The 18192-nt window shown below is 40.0% G+C and overlaps 3 protein-coding genes across 3 annotated transcripts; 2 read left to right on the top strand and 1 right to left on the bottom strand.

The window, feature by feature from the left end:
- Positions 1 to 621: 621 nt before the first annotated feature.
- On the top strand, positions 622 to 2035 carry LOC145009979 (uncharacterized). Its single transcript, XM_078968584.1, has 3 exons — positions 622 to 926; positions 1006 to 1481; positions 1547 to 2035. The coding sequence occupies exons 1-3, from the start codon at positions 622 to 624 to the stop codon at positions 1798 to 1800; spliced, it is 1035 nt and encodes a 344-aa protein (XP_078824710.1). The 3' UTR covers positions 1801 to 2035.
- Positions 2036 to 2372: 337 nt separating this feature from the next.
- Positions 2373 to 2980, bottom strand: LOC145012801 (uncharacterized). Its single transcript, XM_078971603.1, has 2 exons — positions 2805 to 2980; positions 2373 to 2719 (listed from the first exon to the last, which is right to left on the bottom strand). The coding sequence occupies exons 1-2, from the start codon at positions 2958 to 2960 to the stop codon at positions 2483 to 2485; spliced, it is 393 nt and encodes a 130-aa protein (XP_078827729.1). The 5' UTR covers positions 2961 to 2980; the 3' UTR covers positions 2373 to 2482.
- A 3088-nt stretch (positions 2981 to 6068) lies between these two features.
- Positions 6069 to 6509, top strand: LOC145009978 (RING-H2 finger protein ATL56-like). The gene has a single exon (XM_078968583.1). It carries the CDS (start codon positions 6069 to 6071, stop codon positions 6507 to 6509), a length of 441 nt encoding a protein of 146 aa, XP_078824709.1.
- Positions 6510 to 18192: the final 11683 nt, after the last annotated feature.

The following is an 18192-nucleotide window of genomic DNA, read 5'->3' as shown; positions in this document are numbered from 1 at the left end:
TTAATTGAACATTATGGGAGATTGTGGTCATATGGTGAGGAAATTATCAGGTCAAATCTTGGGTCTACTGTGAGATTGGATGTAGACATCATGCCAGATTCCACAACTTTGTTTTCTAAGTTTTATGTGTGTTTCAAAGCTGTAAGGGATGGTTGGTTAGAAGGGTGCAGGCCAGTAATTGGGCTTGATGGTTGCTTTTTAAAGGGTATAGTTAGAGGAGAAGTTATTTCAGCTGTTGGGAGAGATGCAAACAACCACATCTACCCTTTAGCATGGGCTGTGGTATGTGTTGAGAATAAAGAAACATGGAAGTGGTTCATAGATTTGCTTATGGATGACATTAATGGTGGTCTTGGTGCAGGCATTACCCTTCTTTCTGATGGACACAAGGTTAGTACTAGGTCATTTTTATGCTTCATTTTTATGCTTTTTCACTCATAATGATGTTGTGATTTGTAGGGGTTATTACAAGCAGTTAAGGAATGATGTCCAGAAGCTGAACATAGACAATGTGCTAGACACATTCTGGCCAATTTTAATAAAAGGTTGACTGGTCAACAATACATAAAGTTATTTTGGAGGGCTGTAAGGGCTAGTACTGTGGAGAATTTCAGAGGTGTAATGGAGAACATCAAATCTATTGATACTCATGCTTATGATTACCTTATAGACAGAGATCCTACTACCTGGTCTAAGGCATTCTTTCAAGAAGGAAGAGACTGTGATGCAGTGGAGAATGGGGTCAGTGAGAGTTTCAATTCTGCTATTAGGCATGCTAGAAGGAGACCTATAATCACTATGCTGGAGGAGATTAGGTTATTTGTGATGGAAAGGATATACACTCAAAGAGTTGAAGGAATGGAATGGGATTTGCTTATATGTCCAACTATTAGGAAGCGTATAGAACATCTAAAGGTTAAACAGAGGTAATTATTTTACTTTAATATGCTTATGTTAATTATGAGGATGTGTTATTGATTCACTGATGTTAATATGCTTAAACAGATTGTGGGGAGTTACTCCTTGTGGTTATCAAAAGTATGAGGTTAGATTCACTGATGTTGCATATGGAGTGGATCTAATTGCAAAGAAGTGTGCCTGTAGAATATGGCAACTTACAGGGATACCATGCTTACATGGAGTGGCAGCAATATCTTACTTAAATCATGATGCTGAGGCATATGTGTCCCAATCATACACTACTGAGGCTTACCTAAAATGCTACAAATATAGCATTAATCCTCTCAATAGTAGTGAAATGTGGCCAGATGTTCCATACCATAAGCCTTTGCCTCCCAAAAGAAGAAGATTACCTGGTAGGCCATCTGTGAAAAGGAAGAGGGATGCAATTGAACGAGAGTTGAGTGGATCAAGTAGACAAACTGTCTCAAGAAGGGGTAGCATAATAAAGTGTGGTATTTGTAAGGAACCAGGTCACAACAAGAAAAAGTGTCCATCTAACCAACAAAGCAATACATCAGGTGAATATTTTTTAAAAAATTACATCATTTGAACAAAGAATTGACATTTTAATTTTTGTTTGCAGTACCAAGTTCATCCAGGGGCAGTGGAGCAGACCCAAGTTTATCTAGGGGCAATGAAGGACCACCACCTCCTCCACCACCACCTGCAGCCCAACAACCTCCTCCACCACCACCTGCAGCCCCCATGCCAAGAAGAAGGGTCCCAGTTAGTAGAAGTGGAAGGAGGAAATATTCTGAACGGATTATCAAACAAGCATTAAGGAGGCAGATACCTGGGGTTGGGAGCAATGCAGATAACCCTTCAGTTATTGATTAATTTAGGGGATAATAGTGGGTGGGTAGGAATATCTTTTGTAAGGCAGTTGTGATGTAAAGACAAAGTAGTAGTCTTTTTATTATGCTTTTCTATGGTACTATCAAGTAGGTGTATGGGCACATGGTGGCCCTTCTTTTGTCTATGCAGGAATCTTTTGTGTTACCTAGAAACTACTTTTGTGTATGCAGACAAAAACTTATATAACTGTAGAATATTAATGGCGTATTACAATGAATCCAACCACCACATTCACTTACTTTTTTTATTATATGTATTTGTTATATGTATGCTACTTTGTGATTCCATTCCAGTCAAAACTAATTCTTCATATGCATGCTACTTTGTGATTCCATTCCAGTCAAAACTAATTCTTTATATGCATGCTACTTTGTGATTCTATTCCAGTCAAAATCAAATATGTATTCATTGTTATATGTATGCTTCCTTATGATTCCATTCCAGTCAAAAAAATTTCTTGGTGATTCCATTCCAGTCAAAGTTACTTCATTCCATTCTTTGTGATTCCATTCCAATCAAAGTTAATATGTATGCAGTTAATATGTATGCTTCTTTATAATTAAATTTTCCATTACAATCAATGTTACTTCATTCCATTCCAACAAGAAGTTAAGATAACAACTCTATTCTATTCAAACAACATCTTTCAATACATCATGTGACTTCATTTCATCATATACACGATGATCAGAAAAAGAAATCCAATGGTAAACTTATATATTTTCTCCTTCATTGCAATGGCATCAGAGTACTTTTCCTTCTTCATCTGTTCCATGTCTTCCTTCACCTTCTCTACTTCGGTCTTCAATGCTACTAATTCAGCTTTCATTCCCTCCACCACTTCCATCAGAGGCATCTGTACAAGTTCTACATCCAACCATTTCCAATATTTGCATTTACCCTTCCACAATAAAATTTCAAAGTGAGATTTCAAATCTGGAATAAATGAATCAGAAAAGAGGGGAAATTTAAGTGAAATTGCTTACCTCATTGCACACCATGAAATGCCTCCCTGGATTCTTTGGTGTTGTTGATGTTAGAATACGTGCAGGGAACCCACAATCACAAGTTTTTGGATCATTCACTGTGGATTTCTTGCTTGATCGATTGAGGGAGGATGAGATGCTGTAGGAGGAAGCCATCGGGTATTAGGGCAACGGGGTATTAGAGCACAATAAATGAACAACAAATGCCCCTCCTTTAATAACAAGAACCCTAGATGCCAGTTAGGATCAAAACTGACACGTAGGATCAATAAATTCATTGAAACCGGCAAAAACCAGTCGGAAGGGGAAAATTTGCACAAAGCAACAAGTTAAAGGGTTAATAGAGCACGAAAAAAAGTTCAGTGACCAAATGTGATCAAAATCAAAAGTATGTTACCCTCTGAAGTCATTATCCCTATATAATAATTAAAGTGCTAAAAAAGCAACAGCTCAAAGACTTGACACACACAGCAAAACCATCTCTTTGATTTAGGAGACCAAAAACCCAAATATCTACCTTTATCCTTATTGTTTCCTTATCCCCAAATCATTGATTCTACTCGAAATCACCATTGATGTTGTGCTTCAAATTACTTAAAGAACTGCATCTCTATTTTTCTTTTTGTTTTTGTTCATCGCCAATTCACATCATCAAATCTTGATTCATAAAGAAAAACAAAAGTTGGGCCTTTAGTTTCTAGTTTCAGTACATTGGAAAATCGATTTCAGAGAATTGATGTATCGATTTCAAGCATATGAAAAAAATTGATTTCAAATAATCAATTTTACAAAGAGACAAGAATTGCTAACCTGACGATTAGGTCAAAACGGGAAAAATCATACCACTTCTGGAGGAGGAGCGATGTGGGAAACTGGAAGGAACAAGGTGGGGGTTGAAAGAGCAACACCGGTAGAGGGTAAAGTGCGTCTTTTTCATCAATATGCCCCAGTCAGCCATGTTTTTCATTTGGACTGAATCAGCAAAAAAACAAGGACCGAATTAGCATTTTGGACCGAGTCCAAGACTGCAGTAGAAAAACAAACGCACGGACTGAAGATTTCTGACCGAGTCCAAGAATTGAACCCAGTCAGAAGGTTCATCAAACAGCCCCCTAGACTATTACAACATTATTAATGCTTGTAGCCTAGAAACACGGGCGTTAGACACCTTGATTCTCGAGTATTTGCAAGTGCATGATACTAAGTGGAAATTTAATTGTTTCGATATTTTCATTATGTACTAGTTTGGTTTTGTTTTGATAAGGTTATGTTTGTTCAAAGGTTACACTAAAATAGGAGAGATGATTGTTGGTGATTTTAGAGTCACTATGTCATTTTATGTAATTAGAACTAACATGTGAGCTAAGGGCTTCATAATTTATACTCTAATATATATACGGTATGTGCAGAGTGCACGCATGTATAAGATCGAATTAGAAGTCGGTTCGACAATAAGTCGGGGGTCCGGGGGAAGCGCCCTTAGGTCCGGGGTTTCCAAAGGGGCAACTCCCCTTTAGCGGAGTCTAGGGCAACCCCCCCCCCCCCCTAGCGGGGTTCATGGGGCAAAGCTACCCATGACGGTAAAACCTAAATGTCGTTTAATATATGAAAGACTCTTCTATTTGAGAAGATATAAGCAATCATTAACTCTCTTTTCTTCAGATGAACATAGAATCCTTCTAGCAAATTGTCTTATGATTTCTGTGCCTAGATTTGTAAGTGTCATTTTGGATTATCCTAAACTGAATTTCTTGCAAACAAGGCATATGGTAGAAATATAAGTTCGGAAAGTGTTCACACGATCCAACGGGTATCCAAATCTCCAACATAAACCCTAATTCCTCGTTTATTTAACATAATATATATTGACTTGTACTAGCAATACAAACTGAAATTATGTTAGACTGAATTCACAATTTTTTACAAACCCTGTGTTCAGTTTACACTAATATTTATTTTGATTATCCCCTCTTTTATTAATAGAAAATTGTAAATTTAGCCAAAAATATTAATTACTTTGCAAAAAATAGCAAAAAAAAAACAAAAATTGCATTTTTAGCCACCAAAATCGTAGATGGATTAAGTTCATCTGCAATTTTGGCAAGTCATCTGCGAACATACAAGTAGCTAAAACGCAGACGTGTTTTAACCACTTGTACGTTTGCAGATGTTTTTTTTTCACGCTGTATAAAAACTTCATTTCCCCCTTAAAATTGCAGATGAACTAAGGTCATCTGCGATTTCCTCTCCTTTTCAACTGCGATTTTGTGTGTGTGTGTTTTTTATTATTTTTTTTTAATTTTTTTTTTAATTTTTTTTTACTACGAAATTGATAGGGTTTGACTACGAAACAACCTTATTATATATAAATTTTTGCAAAAAGTTATCAATTTATTTGTTATTTCTTTGGAAAATTTGTTTAAAAGCCCTCCAAAAAACTATCAATTTAGTTGTTACCATATTATTAGGGTTGTTCATGAAATCATGCATAATCGTAAATGGGGTAAGAAAATCGCTTCCTAGAAAGAGTTTTCCAACAAAAAAAAGTGAAAAATGAACCAAAAATAATTAAGTTTTTATAGTAGGTTAGGTTTATTTTTACAGATGGACTGATATGTTTGCAGATAGACTAGTCCATCTACAAACATACAAATCGCTAAAGTACAGGCTATGCTTTAGCGGCTTGTACGTTTACAAATGTAATAGTCTATTTGCAGACATAGACAATCTATCTTCGAAATTGATAGCTAAAAATACAATTTTGATTTTTTTTTTTTTGTTATTTTACACAAAATATCTAATATTTTTAGTTAAATTTGCAAATCTCTCAATTTATTAATTATTACATTCATTAGTATAGTAATTTTATTGCAAAGGCAAAAAAAAATTGTTTTACGGAGCATTATTCCCCTTCACAAATTACACACATAAAAACCAACACGAATATGCCCCCGGAATTCAAGCCCTCCTCAATAATGCCCCACCTCCGCCCCCTACTCCGCCGCTCTCTCTCCTCAAACCATCACCACTTTCTCTCTCTAAATATACAAACAACCCACCCTTATCCTTTTCTTTTCCTCTAAAAAACTCCACCCCTAGATCGATCTCCGCCTCCTGTAATCCACAATTGACATGCCAAACCCCAATCGCCACCACAATCTTGAAACCCACCACCGCCATGACCATGCCAACAGCAACACCCCATCACCATCACCACCCAAACCCAGCCCTAAACTCCTTTCTATATTCCTTAAAGTCATTGTCATGTTCCTTATTCTATCCCTATTCCTCCTCTTCCTTGGTCTTGCCGCCATCCTTCTCCTCCTTGCCGGCTCATTTCTCCACCGCCGTCGCCAACGCCTCCGCCTCCGCTCACCCCCACCTCGCACCTCCTCCTCCTTCTCTCTCCACGACATACAGAACCACCTCCCACCCTTCCAATACCCTTCCGCGGACAAATCCACAACCGCGGCCTCCGACGATTGCTCGATTTGCTTGGAGTATTTCAACGAAGGAGAGATCTGCCGTGTACTTCCGGTGTGTGATCATGTCTTCCATGCGAGATGTGTCGATAAATGGTTAACGAAAGTACCCAATTGCCCGATTTGCAGGACCCGGGTCCGATTAGACGGCGTTGGGCCCTCCGATTCCATGATCAGTGAAGATGAAACTAAATTTTTATGGGCAATCGGCGTAGCTAGGTAGAAATGGAGGCAGTAGTTCGAATTGGTAAGGTCAAATCAAATCGTTGTGCACTTGTTTTTTGGGGTTTCCTCCATTTTAACTCTGTGTTGTTAGATCTCAAGGATTCAAGTTTCTTGGTGCATCTCAATGAAATTAAATCTAGTTGTTTTAATAATTGTGTTGTAATTTTCATGTAATTAGGTGTGATAAAATCTGTTACAGATTCAATAGATAGATAGTTTTTGATATATTCAATGAATCTAGTTTAATTTAAGATTTATATTCTTCAAATCAATTGCCAGATGGGTTTCACCTGAGGAACATCGGAGTTCATAAATTTGACTTGTTAATTCATCTGTTCTCATTTATTGAGCAAATTGGCTACGACCAAATTTGCGATAATGAGAGATTCAAAGTATAGATTGACAAATATGCCCCTACTTAAACATATAGATTGACAAATATGCCCCTACCTAAAAGGTAGCAACCACATTTTCGTTTCAAAAAATTGCACACCAGGTCCTTACAACGCTCCATATGCAATGATCATAATTATCTTTGGAAACATCTTTGTATTCACATCATGGACTAATAGCCAAGCAACCAATCGTGGTTCTTGTGAGATTGTGTCTTCACTGCTGAAAAACAAAGATCCACCACCACCCATGCACCATGGCTCTGTTAATTAGACCATCCGGTATGGGCAATGTTAATACATGCATGTTAATTAGAGTTGGCACGCTAATAACGGTGCCATAACGCCTTGAACACCGCCCTAGTCAAGCTTTATTAGGTGTCATGTTAAAACGTGTTAGTGTGGCATTGGGAAGCAACGGGGTTTGGGTTGGTTTTTTCGATGAAAACAATTATATTTTCGACTGTTCTTAAATGGTCACAAACCAAAAAAAAAAAAGAATTTCCCATTTTTATATACTATATATACATATATTTCTCTCTCAAAACAAAAAACGGATTATTTTGATCCGTTCCGTCAATTCAACGATAACGTATATTTGTGAGTACGATGTACCAATATTCTATGGACGTACTGCTACAACCAAAACCAACTCTACTACTCATGAGACGTGTTGCGTTAAACAGAGATCGTAAAGAATGACATAGACATCTAGTCAATGATTATTTTGCCGATAACTGTGTCTACCAACCTTGCGATTTTAAAAGAAGACTTCGTATGCGAAAATATACGTTCAATGGATAGTCAATGCAATGGAAAACAGGTATCGTAAATAGAGTTTTTAGATAATCGTTTTTAGATAGAATAAATACACTTAAATATATGCGTTTTTATACAGTTTTTAGATAATCATTTTTTTATCAATTAAATAAATATTTAGGTATGAATTTTCCAAATGATATATGATTTGAGAGGTAAGCGAGGTTTCATAGGGTTGCAGAAGTTTATTGCTGCAATCAAGTTTATAGTTATGGGGGAGTCGTCCGATTCTATTGACGACTATATGAGAATGTTGGAGCGAACTGCACGAGAAAGTTTATATAGATTGGCGAGAGGTGGTGTTGAAACCTTCGATAACAAATACTGGAGCAAACATTCATTGAATGATATGCAACAACTATATACGACGTATGAACAACGATATGGTTTTCTGGGTACGCTTGGAAGCATTGATCGCACAAAGTGGATATGGAGAAATTAACCTGCAGTGTGGAAAGGACAATACACAAGTGGTCATCTTGGATCACATACGTTGGTATTAGAGGCTATTGCTTCACAAGACTTATGGATTTAACATGTTTTTTCTGGAGTTGCGGGTTCCAACAATGATGTGAACGTTCTTGATCAGTCACCAATATTTGAGGATCTTTTGAAAGGAAAGGCATCAGATACCCATTTCATAGTGAATGGAAATGAATATAAGTTTGGGTATTACCTCACCGATGGAATATATCCACCATATTCCACGTTTGTGAATGTGTTTCGACACCCTTTAAAACCAAAAGATAAAATTTTCAACAGACGACAAGAAGGAGCACGTAAGGACGTGGAACATGCTTTCAAAGTTCTGAAATCAAAATGACACATAGTTGAACATGCAACGCGACCATATCACTTGGACACTTTACGAGATATTATGTATGCATGTATCATAATGCATAACATGGTGATTGAAAATAAATGACGAAATATTGCGGAGTATTCGCCTACGGAACCTAAACACATTCAATTTTAACTAGGGACAACGGAATACTTACGTAAAGTCGTTGATATTCAAGACCAACGAAAACACAAGCAACTTTGAGAAGACTTGACATATCATATCTATGATGGTACTGAAGATGAATAATTTAGGAAAAAATTGTATTTTTTCTCATCTTTTATTGTTTTTTAGGTTTTTAAATGTTTTTGACATTTGTTGTAATTTTTTTAATGATATGTTTTGTAACACCCATAAAATTCAAGCCAAATTTAAAATTTAAATAAACACTAAATGAATAGTTATTATAACTTTGTTTCCAAAATAGTATATATATCAGAGTTTTCCCAAAAACCATAACAAAAATGTGAGGAGCTGTACGATCACGCATTTGCCTTGTCGTGATCCCCCGATGTACCTGAAACAATAAATTGAAACTATAAGCCTGAAAGCTTAGTGAGTTCCCCCAAAATACACAAACAACATATTATGGGTCCAGTCAACCACCGGGTTGGAATACCCCAGGCCCACAACCAACAGGTTGGAATACCAACATACTATGGGTCCAATCATCATCGGAATGGAATACCCCAAGCCCACAACCAGCAGGTTGGAATGCCTACATACTATGAGTTCAATCATCCTCGGGATGGAATACTCATGGCCCACAACCAACCGGTTGGAATGCCTAGGTCTATTAGCTTTCGCACAAAGCAGATAAGCCTTAACCGCCAAACAAATATATGCACACACACACACACACATATATATATATATATATATATATATATATATATATATATATATATATATATATATAAAACAGATAATCACATAACAGTCTATAGACAACAACTGATCTAACGGATCATACCACATAACACATAATACCATCCTATCTAACAGGATACCGAACTAACACATTATACCACATACTACTTAATATTATCCAACCCTCTAGGATACCGATCTAACAAATCATACAAGCATAACATAACCAGGTAACAATCCAAAGGCCGACCTTGGTACCTTAGACCCTTAAGTATAGTGAGGATAACTCACCTTGCAACTGCTGACAGGAAATAGAAGGCTCAACTCTCGAATCACCGCCACGAACTCCACCACCTATATCCAACGTATCACAAGGTCCATAAATCCCAGATACCCCAAGAAGTCCACAGGTCAACCCTAGGTCAAAATCAAAGTCAACTGTCAGGGTAACAGTCCATGTTGACCTGAACTCGTCGAGTGAGACCAGCCAATCGCCGAGTTCCTTGCATAACTCGCCCACTTGCCGAGTCACCAGAGTGATTCGTCGAGTTCCTAAAGCTCGCGGTCGAAGCTCTTTGGCCACTCTCATCGAGTTTTTCCACTTGCAACCCGACAAGTTTACACGCATCCAACGGTTTGGAAAAACCCTAACTGACTTGCCGAGTCACTCTACTGACTCGCCGAGTCTACGACAATCTTCATCGGACTCCCCAACTTATTCATCCAATTCGTCGAGTTTAGGACCATCTTCATATGACTAGCCGAGTCGACCATGCGACTCGTCGACTCCCTTCAATCCTTCATGCCTACAGATGCTTTTTAAGCCATGCAAAGGCTCAATACTGCAGATATAAGCTCCTAGGGCATGTTTATCACATAAAGTCGCAAACTTTAAGTGCATACAAGATGATAATGGCCAAAAACAAGCTAAAGAAGTGGCTCAAGGTAAGGGAAAGATCATAGCTTGACAAAGACTGAAACTTTATGACAAAGAGGGGCTAAAGGAGTCCAGATCTGAGGTTGCAACCTCAGATCTTGACCCAAATCAGAGAATGTCACACCCCCAAACCAGACGGCGGAAACGTCCGGGGGCTGTTGTGACTCAATTGAATACCATCACAATGAATATACATGAAACATAACAACATTCGTCACCATGCATTAATATAGTACAACCAGTAAAGTTTACATGAAGTACATTGTTTAAACATTACATTCCCAAAAATAAATTGTTCGTTTCGTACATAAATAAACTGCAAGCCATCACTGAATATGATTTCCTTTGATTCACTGGTTCCCTGAGAATACAAGTATTTTGAAAAACGTCAACATATGAAATGTTGGTGAGTTCATAAGTAGTGTTTGAAATCCAATGTTTTGTATTGTTTGAAAACCACCAGAAAATCCGATATTTTCTGAAAATAGTATAGTCAAAAAGGTGTGAAGATCCATAGGTATGCTTGTTTGTTTCTATACTTGTAAAAATTGTTCATTAAAATTGTATGCATTCCGAATCCGTATGTATTGAAAAACCCTAGGAAAACCCGATGTTTTCCTAATTCTTTGAATTACATGAATTTACATTGAAACCATTGCAACGCGTGAAGTTATCAATACCAGGCGACGTTGGATTATTTTTGAGCATGATTATTTGATACAAACGCGCGTTACACAAACGACTAGTCTATAGCAATACTAACGATCCTGTAGGTGTCGTCCATACTAATCACGTTATCCAACCGCCCTGACTACGTGTAGTCCCACATCCGAAGAGAAAGAGGACACGAAGGCCTCGATGACTCCATTAGCCGGTTGGGGATAAAAAGGTACGAGGGGTCCTAGACCCGCCTCGCATAAAAAGGTAGACTCTACTAGCAATACCAAAGGACCCTTGGGAACCAGTAGTATACAAGCCATTGAAAGTCCTTTTACGTTGTGTCGGATCGGTAAAACCCAACACTTCGTAAGATAGAGGTCTTCGGGCCTTAAGATCAGGTCATTGGGCTAGCTAGGCTCAACAAACAAGATTTTACACTTTTGGGGCCCAAAGATGGTGCGTAGACGTCTGTGCACACTCGCATGTATATTGAATTCCCAAACGTTATTAGTATGAATCGTAGTGTCGTAGTGTCATAGTGTCGTCGTGTTAGTAGTTTCGGATTTTTATTGGTTCGAGACCGAACCAATTCGTTTAACAACGACTTTTGGTGTTGTAATGTATTGTATTTCATCGATAGTCGCGGTGCCATCATTTGGTCAAATTGCATGTATTGAATTAGCCTTGAAAGTTTTCTGTTTTCAGCCCCTCATTGTTTGTAAAATTTACTTTTTCAACCCTTTATTTAAATACTTTCCGGTTTGGTCCTTAAATCAATTTTCTTGACATTTTAACACCAAAAATTATTGAAATTAATATTTTTCAGCATATTTTTCATAGAAAACAGCTTAAGTCCCTAAAATTTCAGTTTTCTCGGTTATAACCCTTCTTTTTCGCAATTTTGACAATTTTGGCCCAAATTGTAAAATTTTGCAACTTTGGTCCTTTTTAAATTTAAAAAGCATTTTAAACCTTTGAAAAGGACTTGGAACACTTATAGTCCACTTTTTTACAGAAAAACACAGTTTTGGCCCTCCAAAACAGAAAATTTCGCATAATGGGCCTCATTGGGCCGAAAATGTCATTTTTAGCCCATTAAGCTTGAAATTTATGTTTTTAATTCTCTAAATGAGTATATTTCCAGAAATGGTTTTATTGAAACTGTTTTGACACACCTTATCCATCAGAATTCGTGATATGTCAATTTGGGCCCTTAATTTTGTATTTTTCACATTTTAGGTCCAAAAATTGTGTTTTTAGCCCAAAGAAATTATTACTAAACCACTTAGCTATTTTTCTAGAAACACTTAGTATGTAGAAATATAGTAGAGGCTAAAATCATTTAACATAAGGTATACCTCGGTTTTGAGGGGTTTCATGGCTAAATCCAACATTATAACTCACAAAAGCACACATATAAGCATGGAAATCATACAAAGCATACAAAACACATATAGATCTACACTTTCACTTGTATTCCCCCCCCCCCCCCCCAAAAAAAAACTCATAAAAACAGAAAATAGGGGGTATGAAGCTCACCTTGGGTGTTGATTCGGTTTTTGAAGAAAGGATGGAAGAAATGAAGTGATTTTTCGGCCCTAGCACCCCTTGATGAAGATCTCGGGTTTATGGAGTTTTCTAGGAGTATGATCACCAAAGAAACTTGTTTAGAATAAGAGATCTCATGTGAGGGGGAAGTTTTGAAGCTTAGACATGGAAAAACTTACCAAAGGATGATGATAATCTTGAAGAATCCTCTTGAAACACAAGCCAATTTCGAGATTTTAGATGGAGAGGAAGAGAGAAGTCTTGAGTGATCTAGAGAGAGTTTGTGAGAGATTTGTGTGTGTGTGTGTGTTGCTCACGGCCGAAACAAGAAGAGAGAGGGAGAAATAGACATGAAGTGATATGCATGGATACATGGAATGGGTTGCATGGAGATCCAAAAGACAATAATGAGGTGTCAATTACAAGTCAACTCTCTTCATTTCTTCTTGGGCTTGGGCCTTGGGCCGAGAATTTGGAAGGGAAAAGGAAAATTTTGGGCCCTTGCTTCTAAGCCCAATGTTAGAGTTAATTTGGGTATGTTTTAAGTCTAAAAGAATGTGGTAGGATTTTTATATTTTTATTGGACTAGTTTAGGTTATTCATGTATCAAGGCTTTTAATTCATTTCATTCTAGGCCCAACATGGCCCAAAATGTTGAAATAAATTAGTGTGGGTCCAATTAGAGCCCAATTAGGGTTCTAAGCCCATGATAGTCTAATTGGAAGCTTATTGGTCCATTTGGATTCAATAAGGAAGTCCTAGTCCAAAATGGACTTAAACAAGGACTTCTAGGGTCTCCAATTGTTTGATGACTATTTGTAGTACTTGTATGATGCCTTTGATTGGAGTTTTTGATGTCATAATAGTAGGTGTCAATCATGTTCTTAAGTTTTGGATTCACATTAACTTGAGTGTATAGATTACATAACACAAAATTTCTAGTTGTGACATCATCCCCCCGTTAGAGGGAATTTCGTCCCGAAATTCTGTTTGAAAGCTAGATTTGAGAATGCTAGAATAGGTGAGGGTACTTTTGCTTCATTTGGTCTTCGCGTTCCCACGTGAATTCTGGCCCACGCTTTGCGTTCCACCGTACTTTCACGATCGGGATGCGACTTTGCTTAGTACGCTTCACCTCCCTGTCCATGATTTCAATTGGTTCCTCAACGAAGAGGAGATTCTCATTGATTTCGATTTCGTCAAGAGGAATGACAAGGGTTTCTTCTGATAAGCACTTCTTTAGGTTAGAGACATGAAACACGGGGTGTACACCGTTTAACTCTGCGGGTAGTTGTAGTCTGTAGGCTACCGGACCTATTTGGGCGACGATTTCGAAAGGTCCAATATATCGCGGGTTCAGCTTTCCCTGTTTTCCGAAACGTATAACCCCTTTCCAGGGTGAGACTTTCAACAATACTCGATCACCGACCTGGAATTCTAAGGGCTTTCGCCGTCTATCGGCGTAGCTCTTTTGTCGGTCACGCGATGCTTGTAATCGAGCTCTGATCTGAACGATCTTTTCTGTGGTTTCACGAATGATCTCCGGTCCTGTTAGTGCCCTGTCCGACGTATGCGTTTTTGCTAGCTGGGTGTCACCTACTTCAGCCCAACATAACGGTGATCTACATTTACGCCCGTACAGTGCTTTGAAAGGAGCCACCTTGATGCTCGAATGGTAACTATTGTTATATGAAAACTCGATCAACGGTAGGTGGGTATCCCAAGACTTTCCAAAGTCTATCACACATGCACGAAGCATGTCTTCAAGCGTTTGAATGGTTCGTTCACTTTGACCGTCTGTTTGTGGGTGATATGCGGTGCTCATATCGAGATGAGTTCCCATTGCCTTGTGGAGTGATTGCCAAAAGCGCGATGTGAACCTACTGTCCCTATCCGAGATGATAGATTTTGGCACTCCATGGAGTCTTACAATTTCTCGTAGGTACAAACGCGTCAGTCTCTCCATCTTGTAGGATTCTTTGATTGGTAGGAAATGGGCAGATTTCGTCAGTCGGTCGATTATTACCCATATGGTGTCCAGTCCGTCCGACGTCTTGGGCAGCTTGGTCACGAAATCCATAGAAATCCCCTCCCATTTCCACTCAGGGATTGTCGGTTGCTGTAACAATCCTGAAGGTTTCTGGTACTCCACCTTTACTTTGGCGCACGTAAGGCACTTACCCACATAGGTCGCGATTTCCGCCTTCATGTTAGGCCACCAATAGTGTTGTTTAATGTCCAAATACATCTTGTCCGAACCGGGATGAATGGAGTATCGTGTCTTGTGGGCTTCCTTCATAACGGTCTCCCTAAATCCTCCGATTTTTGGGACCCAAATACGGTTCATGAAGTAGTATACCCCATTCTCTCTTGCTTCTAGGTTCTTTTCCATCCCGCGCAATGCCTCGCTAATTCTATTTTCCGTTTTCATAGCCTCCGACTGGACTGATGCGATTTGAGTGGCCAGATGAGATTGAATGGTTATCGAGTGCGTTTTCGTATGGCGATTAGTGTACTCCTTCCGACTTAATGCATCAGCTACCACGTTGGCCTTACCTGGATGGTACTTGATCTCGCATTCGTAGTTGTTTAGCAATTCCACCCATCTTCGTTGTCTCATGTTCAGCTCCTTCTGATTCAAGATGTGCTGGAGGCTCTTGTGGTCCGTGAAGATGGTGCACTTTGTACCGTACAGGTAGTGCCTCCAAATTTGTAGAGCAAAGACCACGGCTCCCAGTTCTAGGTCATGGGTCGTGTAATTTACTTCGTGCGTCTTTAGTTGGCGGGACGCATATGCTATCACTCTTCCACGTTGCATGAGAACGCAACCTAAGCCCTGATTCGACGCGTCACAGTAGACTATAAAATCTTCCGTTCCTTCAGGTAGAGATAGTACAGGAGCGCTACAGAGAGCTTGCTTCAAGGTTCGAAACGCGATCTCTTGTAGGTCTGTCCACTTGAATGGCACGCCCTTTTGCGTAAGCAAGGTAAGCGGCTTGGCGATCTTAGAGAAGTTTTGGATGAATCTCCTATAGTAGCCTGCTAGGCCTAAGAACTGACAAATTTCTGTGGGCGTAGTCGGAGTTGCCCATCCTTCCACAGCTTTGACCTTAGAGGGATCCACATGGATTCCATCTTGGCTGACTACATGACCTAGGAAGTTCACACTTCGCAGCCAGAACTCACACTTAGAGAGTTTGGCATAAAGTTTTTCTGATTGCAGAGTTTCTAAGACTTGTCGAAGATGTTGGCCATGCTCTTCCTTGCTTCGAGAATAGACGAGGATGTCATCGATAAAAACAATGACAAAGTTGTCAAGGAGCGGTCGGCAGATTCGATTCATTAGGTCCATAAATGAGGCAGGGGCATTCGTTAGACCGAAGGGCATTACGACAAATTCATAATGTCCGTAACGAGTTCGGAAAGAGGTTTTTGGAATATCCTCTTCCCGGACTTTGAGTTGGTGGTATCCGGACCGTAGATCTATTTTAGAAAAATAACTAGCTCCTTGGAGCTGGTCAAATAGGTCATCGATTCGTGGGAGTGGGTAGCGGTTCTTGATTGTGAGTTTATTTAACTCTCTGTAATCGATGCACATTCTAAAAGATCCGTCCTTCTTTTTGACAAAGAGCACCGGAGCTCCCCATGGCGAGTAACTAGGTCGAATAAATCCCTTGTCCAAAAGTTCGCTGAGTTGGCTGGATAATTCCTGCATCTCGGCAGGAGCTAGCCGGTAGGGTGATTTAGCGAGAGGAGTTGCTCCTGGAATGAGGTCGATTCGAAACTCAACCTGTCTCTCTGGGGGTACTCCCGGAAGATCTTCAGGAAACACGTCCGGAAATTCACACGCTACGGGAATGTCTCGAACGTTAATCTCCTCCTTGGTTTTATCCACCACGTGAGCCAGGAACGCCAGATTGTTCCTTCGTAGATATTTTTGTGCCTTGATGCACGAAACGAGGTGAAGGTTCATGCTAGATTTGTCTCCGTAAATTACTAGGGTTTCGTGATTTGGAAGACGAAGACGAACGGCCTTCTCATGGCACATAATTTCGGCATGGTGGGGGCTTAACCAGTCCATGCCGATGATCACATCGAAACTCCTAATTGACACTAGCATTATATCTATTCGAAAGACGTGTTGATTAAGAGTTAGGGTACATCCGGTGTAGATTTCCCCAGTGGATTCAGTTTTCCCATTGGCCATTTCCACCGTATAGGTTTCATTTAGCTTTTAGGGCAGTTGTTTTAATAAAGGCTTAAACTTATTGCTTACGAAACTTCGCTCCGCTCCGGTGTCAAATAAGATGCATGCATAAGTGTGGTTTAAGAGGAACGTACCGGTCACAACTGTGGGGTCCTGAACTGCATCACTCTGACCCATAGTCAGCATTCTTCCTGCTCCTCTGTTTCCTGAGTTGTTGTTAGGGCAATCTCGGCGGAAATGCCCCGTCCTTCCACACCCGAAGCAGGTGTGGCTAGGCCCTGCATTATTGCCGCCGGCATTGGTGTTGTTGTTATTGCGGTAGTTGTTGTTGTTATTGTTGTTATTGTTCTGGTTGTTTCCCTGACTCTGGTTCTAAGGAGGGTATGTCCTGCAGAACCTTGCAGTGTGTCCCCTTCGGTTGCAACTGGTGCAATGGAGTTCCCTGTATTCGCCGTGATGGTGGAGGCCGCACTTATTGCATTTGGGAAGATTACCGGAGTAGGGTCTTGAAACATTTGAAGCAGCTGAGGCTGGAGCATGTGGTGTGGCTGGAACCGATGCAGTGATAGCGTTAACTGCCACTGTTTGCTGCTTTTTAGAGGTCTCGGGGCCCTGATGCCCCTTCCTCTTGTGGTTCTTCCCTCTCCTGCCATCACCCTCCTTTTTCTTCTCAGCCTCCACTGGCTTCTCTCCCTTCTTGTTGTTATGGTCATACAACCTTTTTGCTAATCTTTTCGCACTGTCAAATGTTTCGGGGTTTGCAGCTATCACATTCCCTTGAATTGGTGATGTGAGTCCCCAGATGAATCGCTCAATCTTCTTTCCTTCCGAGGTGATCATACCTGGGCACAGCAGAGATAGTTCGCTAAATCTCGATATGTAGGCATCGATATTCGCGTTCTGCACAGTGAGGTTCCATAGCTCTTGCTCCATCTTCTGTATTTTGCCTCGTGGGCAGTACTCAGCCATTAATATTTCTTTCATCTCTGTCCACGGCATAGAGTTGGCTACAGGGAGCGTCATGGATTCTACATGTCCGTTCCACCAGGTGAGCGCTTGATCCACAAAAGTGCAGGCCGCGAACTTCACCTTCATGTGCTCAGGGCAGTCGCATATCTCGAATACCGACTCCACCTTTTCGATCCATCGCTTCAGAGTGTTCACCCCTCCAGTGCCATTAAAAGTTCGTGGTTTGGCGTTTGTGAAGTCCTTGTAGGTACATGTCTTGGTGGGTCCTTGATTCATTCCGTTGTTCGAACTTCCGGCTCCTTGCCCGTTGACTCCTCCATTGTTCCCTTGATGAATTTGCGCAATCGCTGCAGTGACTGCTGTGGATACAGCTGCCTGGAATGCGGCTGAGTCAACTTCAGGTGGGGTTGGTCCTGGGTTTCCGCGAGTAGGTCGGGG

This window comes from Lactuca saligna, chromosome 8 (genome assembly GCF_052625555.1).
Source record: "Lactuca saligna cultivar CGN05327 chromosome 8, ASM5262555v1, whole genome shotgun sequence".
NCBI lineage: Eukaryota > Viridiplantae > Streptophyta > Magnoliopsida > Asterales > Asteraceae > Lactuca > Lactuca saligna.
Note: the sequence above shows the minus strand (reverse complement) of the source record. Positions and strands in the feature narration are given on the sequence as shown.